Source organism: Eptesicus fuscus, chromosome 6, assembly GCF_027574615.1.
Source record: "Eptesicus fuscus isolate TK198812 chromosome 6, DD_ASM_mEF_20220401, whole genome shotgun sequence".
Lineage (NCBI taxonomy): Eukaryota > Metazoa > Chordata > Mammalia > Chiroptera > Vespertilionidae > Eptesicus > Eptesicus fuscus.
Window position 1 is genome coordinate 2,251,646 of NC_072478.1, and position 9,308 is coordinate 2,260,953.

Genomic DNA, 9,308 nt, shown 5'->3' on the forward strand with positions numbered 1-9,308 from the left:
GGCAGGGGAGCGGTTAGGAGCAGTGAGAGTTGGATTCTGTCCTTGTGGGAAGAGGAACGCCACTTGCCCTCACCCCCTGGACGCTAGTTCAAGTTCACACGTGGGGGATGCTCAGAGACCAGACCGTATGTGAGGCGTCGCGCTGCTCTCTCTCCACGCTCTCTGGCCGGAGGCAGGAGAAGATGCACCCTCTGTGCTGGAGCAAACGAGACCGTGATTTAGTCCCAGCACATCTCCGGAGGAAGTCACGATTTGTAAATACGCCATGATCTGAGAAGGCGGCCCATCCCACGTATTTTACGGCTATAATACTGCCTTCCGTGTGCGCGCATGTACGAGCTGGCTACCCTGCGTGCCCTGCCGGACTCGGGCTCTCATCTGTGTTACAAAGGCATTCCCTTCGGTAGGAACTGGGCCGTGATGACCTGGGCCCACGGCTGTACCTTCTCCTGTGAACTAACCCCAGTCACCCACGACCAGGAAGCAGCCTTGAATGGTCACAGAAAATTCTCATATTGTTTTATTATTTTGTCCAAAAAAGAAAGGAAGTTCATTTCCAAGCTGATGTAGGGGAAGAGATGCCTGTAATGCCGACTATGGAGGATCCCCGTGTGAACTCTACACGTCTAGACGTGTATTAAGGAGAGAGTTTTCCTTTTCCAAAACGTTGGTTTGGGTGTTTTTTCTCTTTGATGCCTGAACAGAACAAGATAGGGTTTTTTGTTCTCTTTTTTATTGTTTGTTCCTTTTTTCCCCTCGCCTTACAGACAGAAATGCACAGATAAGTAAGATTGAAGACAGAGACGTTTAAAATCTAATATAAATATGCTCCTTAAAATCAAGAAAGTAGAGCCCGGCCGGTGTTGCTCAGTGGTTGAGCATCAACCTATGAACCAGGAGGTCACGTTCGATTCCCGGTCAGGGAACAGTTGCAACATTAAAAACTTGGGTTTTAAAGGTGAAGTTGCCAGTCTATATATCCTTTCATTTAACGCAACAAGACATTCTTTACATTCTTTTACGCTGAAGATAAGATTTTGCTATTTCAAGTGAATTAAGAGTATCTATGTTCTGGCCCAGCCAGCGTGGCTCAGTGGTTGAGTGTCAACCTATGAACCAGGAGGTCACAGCTTGATTCCTGGTCAGGGCACATGCCCGGGTTGTGGGCTCCATCCCCAGTAGGAGGCGTGCAGGAGGCAGCCAATCCATGATTCTCTCTCATCATTGATGTTTCTCTCTCTCTCCCCCTCTCCCTTCCTCTCTGAAGTCAATCATATTATAATTTTTTTAAGTGAAAAGAATGAAGCGGGGAGATTTTATGCAGCAATAGTTCTCCTGTTCCACATCCTTCTCCGTCTATATTCTCTTCACAAACTGGATGTTGAAAATGGGGGGAAGTGTCTGAATGACTGGCACCCTCCTTTCCCCTCATTCCCCGAGCCTGAAGGCAGCTTGTCCTGACACAGCCTGAGTCGTCTCTCTTGTGAGTACTCACCACAACGGCAGCTTCGTACATACGTGCCTGGAAGAGCTCTAAGAGCGATTGTTTATGAAAATGCTCCTTTTTCTTTGGCACTAATGTCAGGTCTGCGTTGCCAAAAGAGTCTTTTAAAACAATAAGTTGACTCGCTTAACGATGTGATTACTTTCATTGTCGTTTCAGGGAACACTTCACAGGCATCTGGGTGGAGCGATGCGTGGGGCTCTGGCGAGAAGACAGGGAACCTGTTTCTGTTAGGAACTAACTGGAGGGCCCATCCATCACGCGTCTCATCGGTGCCGTTTTCTCTCTCAGCACTTGGGACGTCGCCTGCGCAGTGACGCTGGGAAGCTGGGAGCCAAGTGTCTATTTTTATTTCATTATTTCCAGTGCGTTCTCGGAACATCAATAGTCTTTTTCTTTTTAAAGATAACATTTTTCTTTCGTTGACGTGGCCCTGCATTACTTTTAAACGGGCTCATGTATGGACACACGGGATGAGGTGTAGCTGTCCCGTACCTGCCAGAAAAGATGCGTCCTCTTCCTACCGTAGAGCTCCTGGCAAATGAGGAGGAGAGTGCCAGTTTTCTCGGTGCGGGGTCTGCTCCTCCTGGGCGGTGATGGTCCTGAGTGCCCATACGGTAACAACACCAGGCCCTTGGGTTGGGCTATAAATAAGTACGATTGTTTTTCTGAAACGTCTTGGCAAGCCATCAGAGCTACAACGGAGACCTTGACCTTCCCCTGACACTGAACAAGAACAAAGCAGATGCTGCAGTGAACCAGGGGGCCTGGTTCCGCTGCCGGAAAGCCACGGGACTATCGCTGTCCAATCCCTCCCTCATTTTCCCACCTGTGAACAGTCCCAACACTCCCTCCTCTCCTCGCTAGACATTTCTGGAAGATGGGAAGAACCCACATTAAAATGGAACATAAATGTGTCTTACATATTCCTCCTAAGGTGAGCAATTGATTCTAAAAGAGAAGTGTTATGGCAGACTCAAATTAGATTTCAGCATGCAGCGACCCTTCGTTACAATATACTTAAGGAGTTGGGAAGTAGACTACCTGGGAGAAAAGCAATGTAACTGAATTCGATCCACCTGCAAATCAGAATATATAATTTAATCGTTTTCAAATATACGAACTGTCCAAACACAGGGAATGTAGACAACTATGCCCCCCTCCACCTGGGGACAAGGCAGGTGATGTGGGCTCAAAACTAGCAGCTTACGGTGGCGATGCCCGCGCTGAAGGGTGGGGTGGGGTGGGGAGGGCCAGGTGCTCTCTGCACGGAATCTGCAGGGGCTCCTCTCTGAGTTATGCCTGGCTCCAATTCCTTCTTTCCTTCTCTTTGTGGTTTTGGTGGGTTCTTGTTTGCTTGCCTGTTTTGACTTGCAGACAGGACTAAGAACCCATTCATGAAGAGAGCATTTCTATGCAGTCCTGTGGGAAAAGTCACCTCAGGACCATTCTTCCTTATTGGCAACTCATCCCACTGCCTGGGTCAGAGCACAACACGGAGACAATGACCTCTTCCTATCGGCTAATTAATAAATAGACGGAGGACCAGCCCATATGGAGCGTTCCATCAACTGCCAGGCCGGCAGGGCAGGTGTCCCCATGGGCAGAGCTGCCGGATTAGAACCCTGGCTCCTCCCTTCCAGCAGGATGACCCTGAGCCAGTGCCTTTATCTCCCTGAGCCCTGATTTCCTCATCGGTAAACTGGGACAGCAATAACTAAGTAACACTTAAGAATCTAAGAGGCTGAAAGGAAACAATAAAGAAGCAAACATAGCCCAGCCAGGGTAGCTCAGTGGTTGAGCATCGACCTATCAACCAGGAGGTCATGGGTTCAAATCCCAATCAGGGCACATGCCTGGGTTGCAGGCTCAATCCCCAGTGTGGGCGTGCAGGAGGCAGCTGATCCATGATTCTCTCTCGTTACTGGTTTCTATCTCTCCTTCTCCCTTCCTCTCTGAGGTCAACAAAAATATATTTTAAAATAATAATAATAATCTATACTAATAAAAGCCTAGGTAGCCCTCATGCCCTCGCATGACACCCTCACGTCATTACAAGATGGCCAACTGCCGGTTTAGGTCCGATTCCCTCGAGGGGCCCCAGATTGGAGAGGGTGCAGGCCGGGCTGAGGGACATCCCCCACCATGCAAGAATTTCATGCACCGGGCCTCTAGTATATATATACTACAGGCCCGGTGCACGAAATTCGTGCACGGAGGGGGGTTGTCCCTCAGCCCAGCCTGTACCCCCTCCAATATGGGATCCCTCTCACAATCCAGGACTGCTGGCTCCCAACTGCTTTCTTGCCTGCCTTCCTGATTGCCCCTAACTGCTTCTGCCTGCCAGCCTGATCACGCCCTAACCACTCTGCTGCCAGCCTGTTTGCCTCCAACTTCCCTCCTCTGCCGGCCTGGTCACCCCTAACTGCCCTCTCCTGCAGGGTTGATCACCTCCAAATGCCCTCCCTTGCAGGCCAGGTGCCTCCCAACTGCCCTCTCCTGCTGGCCATCTTGTGGTGGCCATCTTGTGTCCACATGGGGGCAGGATCTTTGACCACATGGGGCAGCTATATCGTGTGTTGCAGTGATGGTCAATCTGCATAGTACTCTTTTATTAGAGAGGATAGAGGCCTGGTACAGGGGTGGGGGCCAGCTGGTTTGCCCTGAAGGGTGTCCTGGATCAGGATGGGGGTTCCCTTGGGGTGTGGGGCGGCCTGAGCGAGGGGCCTGTGGTGGTTTGCAGGCCAGCCATGCCCCCTGGCAACCCAAGTATCTGGAATTTATTTTCCTTCTACAATTGAAACTTTGTAGCCTGGAGCAGAGCCAAGCCTGGGGCTCCCTCCGAGGCCTGAAGCCATTTGTGTTAGGGTTATAATTGAAACTTTGTTGCCTTAAGCGGGTGGGCCCGGCCAGGGTGTGCGGAAAGCTTTGCTTCTCCTGTTGCCAGCGGCAACCCTGGCCTGCTCTCTCAAGCTCCATTCTGCTGCCATTTGTTTGAATTTGTTTACCTTCTATAATTGAAACTTTATAGCTTGAGTGGAGGCTTAGGCCTGGCAAGGGCAGGCGGAAAGCTTGGCTTCCTCTGTTACCTAGGAAACCTTGCTCTCTGTGGCTGTAGCCATCTTGGTTTGGGTTAATTTGCATACTCTCTCTGATTGGATGGTGGGTGTGGCTTGTGGGCATGGCTTGTGGGTGTGCCAGAGGTATGGTCAATTTGCATATTTGTCTATTATTAGGTAGGATGGCTAAGCGACTGTTACAACCGAACAACCAGAATGACTGGTCAATCAATCGCTATGACGCACACTGACCACGAGGGGGCAGATGCCCAATGCAGGAGCTGCCCCCTGATGGTCAGTGAACTCCCACAGCAAACCTCCCTGGCCGGCCCCCATTGGCCCCTGGTGCTAAGCCATTCATACAGACCTGCGTCTGGGTCGTGATTTCATACGTAGCAGAGCAGCTCTCTTGCTGCAATCTATTAAAAGTCAACCCTCGACACAAGGGTTTGTCTCACTCCCGTCCTCTCCCTTCCCCAGGCGTTACCCGCCCACTGCAGTGGTGGCACAGCAGCAAGGGAAGGAGGATGGGCAGAGGCGGGGAACCGTGCAGTGGCAGGGTGCCAACAGCAGCCTCAGCATCCAGCGTCCATTCCTTCTGTGCTCAGCCCGGTGACTGTCACCTCCTCTCCTGCCCACCGGGGCCCTTGGGCCCGGGCTGGGATGGAGAACAGGGGGTGGGTGGCAGCAGACGCGGCTCCTTTCCCAGGAGGGCCAAGGGCTGGCTCCCTCCTTGGGGCTGGCGGCCAACCTCCCATGGTCCCCTTTCCCCCTCTCCCCGGGCACAAATTTGTGCACCAGGCCTCTAGTAATAATAATAAAAGGTTAGGCAAGAGTAAGAACAATAGGAAATGATTAATTATTCTTTAATTAACATTTAAAACTCATCAAGGCCATCTACTGGCACACTCCTGAGATAAAGTGGTTTGGCTTTCTGAGAAGTACGACCAGTGGAAAAGGTACTTGTCTTTGAGAAAACAAAACAGCACTGACTGGTTTGGCTCAGTGGATGGAGAGTCTGACTGCGGACTCAAGGGTCCCAGGTTCGATTCCGGTCAAGGCCATGTACCTTGGTTGTGGGTACATCCCCAGTGGGGGGTGTACAGGAGGCAGCTGATTGATGTTTCTCTCTCATCGATGTTTCTGACTCTCTATCCCTCTCCCTTCTTCTTTGTAAAAAATCAATAAAATAGACACAGGGTGTGTGCTTGGAGCTTACCTGGTCTGGGAGACTTCTGAGAGCTACTGCCACCATGCTTGGAAGGCTTGATCCCTGAGTTGACTGCTTTGTATTAATACTTCTTGAGCAAGCATTGGCATTCTTGGACTAGTACTGAGAAGGAGAAATTTGAGTCCCACCAGTTGAATGTTCCAAGCAGAGTTTGAATAAGGAGAAGCTCAAACAGCAAAAACATGGATGGCATCTTGCAAGTCTTCCAGAATGAACTCATCTGCTCCATCTGCAGGAACTACTTCATAGACCCCATCACCATAGAATGTGGGCACAGCTTTTGCAGGCCCTGTTTCTACCTCAGCTTGCCAAACAGGTCAGTTCTTGCTCACTGCTCTGAATGCCAGAAAGCAATCCAGCAGAGAGACTTTCACACAAATGTCTGTCTCAAGCAAATGGTTCTCACTGTCAGACAAGCCAGTCTGTGGCATTTCCTGCACTCTAAGGACAATAGGTGTAGGATACACATGGAGGCAAAGCAGATCTTCTGTGAGGACCAGAGGAGCCTGCTCTGTTTGCACTGCTCTACCTCCCAGGAGCATGAGGCTCACAGACACTGTTCAGTAGAAGAGGCAGCTGAGCAACACAGGGAGAAACTCCTCAAGACAATGCGCTCTTTATGGGAGAAATGTTGTGAAAATGACAGAAAACTGAATGTGGAAACTGTCACAATCTGTTCTTGGGAGATTTATGTGATCTCAACTCAGGAAGCGATCAGTGCTAAATATGATCAGTTGCCTCTATTTCTCCCTCTGGAAGAGCATCAACATTTAGTTAGACTGCAAAGGGAAGGGACAGATATTTTTAACCAACTCAAGGCAAGTGAAACCAACATGGCACACAAGAGGGAGCTTTTAAGAGGAATGTATACAGAGCTGAAGGAAATGTGCCGTAAACCAGATGTAGAGCTGCTCCTGGATTTTGGAGACATATTGCACAGGAGTGAGGCAGTGTGTGTGCACATGCCCCAGCCTGTGAAAGCAGAGCTCACTGCAGTGACCATCCCGGGGATGCTTGCAAGGTTCAATTTATTCAAAGAGACTACCACTCTGTGTCTTGCAAGAACTCACAGTCATGTCTTCCTACAGGGAGATTTGATAAACCTGAATATTGGATGTACAATTCAAGGTGCACCATGTGACTTTCCACAATCTGAGTGTTTTCTTTACTGGTGTACTCAGACTTTTACCACTGGGAGACATTACTGGGAGACAAATGTGGGAGACATTAGGAATTGGGCTTTAGGAGTCTCTTGTGATGATTGGATAAAGGAGAAGATACATCTCCAGAAGGCATTCTATCTTCTTGGCTGTGCTGAAACGGACATGCACCACAATGTCTTCACCACCTCCCCACCTGTACTGCAATATGTGCCCAAACCTATAGGTCGAGTAGGGGTGTTCCTGGATTATGAAGATAGAAGCGTGACCTTTGTGAATGTAGCAAAAAGTTCCCTTATATGTAAAATCTCCTCTTGCTCTTTCTCTCCCCGTCTCAGGCCTATCTTTTGCTGTAGTCACTTCTGATTAGAAATACATTAGGAATCTTTCTATATCCTGTGGAACGCCAATATCTAAGAAGCCCTATTCCTGGTGCCCTATCAAATCAGGCAATTATGTTATATGTTTTTGTTTTTCACTTCCTTTTTTGTCCTGAATATCTATTTACTGTATAAAAAAAAAAATAAAAATAAATAAAAATAAAAATAAAAAATCAATAAAATATATATATTTAAAAACAAAACAAAACAAAAACAGGTAATGACACTGAAAACTGTAGGTCAGACAGAAGGGGTTGTTCTAACTGCCCAGTCAGCTGACATCTCAGTCCCCATTCAGGCTCCTGCCCACCCCCTCGGCGAGGCTGTCCTGACCACTCTGCTTAAGTCACACCTCCAGCCCTGCCCGCTCCTCGTCACTGCTTAACTTTCCCCACGACACTTACCAGCATGTAACCAAGCGGTTTATCATACGTGTCTATCAGAATGTGTGGGCCGAGAGTGCCATCCACTTTTTCACTCCTGTATCCCCTTGTGGACGAAAAGGGGCCACAGGCTAACCTGACTAGCTCAGGGGAGGCCTGCTTGGCAGCCTTGCAAACTCAGAGACCTAAAGGAACCACAGAGGATGGTCTGAAATTAAAACTTGTTCATTAAAAAGCAGTTCATGGTGGGTAGGCATGTCCTAGGCCAGTGTCTTCCCTGACAAAGATCACCTTACTGAGCTTACTGTCTTTTTGCCTCTAAGATGACACGCCTGTGAAATGTCAGGGCGCTTTGTCACTTCCTTTTCCCCAGACCCTCATGGCACAACCACTGTGCCAGGGCAGAGACCACACGTCCCCTCATTGTTACTGTTACCTTCTTCATTGTTGACTGTTAACACCTACGTGTCCTGTACACACCTACGTAAAAGAAGCACGTGCCCATCGTTTTACCTTTTATCCGATTCCAGAGATTTCCCACTTTGCTTTCTCCCGCCTCCCTAGTCTAGCACCAATGGAGTTCACGTAACCCACTTACATCTCTGGTTGTAATGTACAAAAGAGGGTGAAAAACTGCCATTCTCTGGAGCACTATCCCAATCCATGGAGATTCTGCTTCCTGCACCAGTTTGGCTCAAATAAACTCACAAAATTTCTTCACAGGTTTGAATGTTTTCTTATGTTAACACCCAGGTTTCTGTTTCCTTTAACAATGGTAACAATACGCTGTGTAACAACCTAACTCGGGCCTCGGTGACTTCAATAGTAACCATTCCACCACCACGGTCCTGCGCGTCAGTGGGGGTCTATCCCGTGCCACGTGTCTGCGTCCACAGGGCACATGGGTATCCCATCACTCAGGGCCTGCTGGTGTGCTGGTGTCAGGCCACATGCTTCAGGCATGTTATCTCTTCTATGTTTTCCCTCTTCTTTAATATACATTTTACAGAAATTGCACTATTTTCATACACTCACCAAACTGATGCACCTAATTTTAACATTTAACCAAAAAAAAAAAAAAAAAGCACTACCTTTGATCAAAGGTAAAATGCAGATGACGAAAGGTCCTGGTCCTGGAAGCGCCTTCCATGGGTGTTGAGCCCGTGCAGATCACAGACATCATGGTGACTGTTTCACACCCCAGTCCCTGCCCTGCGGTTTCAGGAAATGAATCTCAGAGAAACAGGTAAGAGTGCCTTTCCGTTTTACCTAAAGGCACGAAGACTTTACCTATGGAGGGTTTCACGTTTATACGCACAGGCTCCTCCGCTGATGCTTCATGGTTGAAAGCAGAGAGGACATGACTCGCTGGCAGATGACCGATGATGAGCTTTTCATGGCTTCTTGTGCGGAGGTGCAGAGTGGGCCTTTGCTGTCTACAGAATTCCAGGACAGAAAAGCTCTTTCAAAAAAATCCACTATTGGAAACACTGATGTGAGGGATTCACAGACTTGTAGGTTTAATGCCATGAAATAAAGTTTGGGGATGTATTGACTTCCGAAAAGAGGATATAGTGAGCCCTGGCAGGGT

The 9,308-nt window shown here is 48.7% G+C and overlaps 1 protein-coding gene across 1 annotated transcript in view; it reads left to right on the forward strand.

Moving 5' to 3' along the window:
* LOC129149541 (E3 ubiquitin-protein ligase TRIM48-like) overlaps positions 1 to 8,306 on the forward strand; it is a 32,960-nt gene extending 24,654 nt beyond the window's left edge. Inside the window, exons 2-5 of the mRNA XM_054718298.1 lie at positions 5,044 to 5,175; positions 5,955 to 6,486; positions 6,703 to 6,815; positions 8,282 to 8,306. Coding sequence (XP_054574273.1) covers positions 5,044 to 5,175; positions 5,955 to 6,486; positions 6,703 to 6,815; positions 8,282 to 8,306 — 802 coding nt within the window. The remainder of the gene's footprint in view (positions 1 to 5,043; positions 5,176 to 5,954; positions 6,487 to 6,702; positions 6,816 to 8,281) is intronic.
* The last annotated feature ends 1,002 nt before the right edge of the window (positions 8,307 to 9,308 follow it).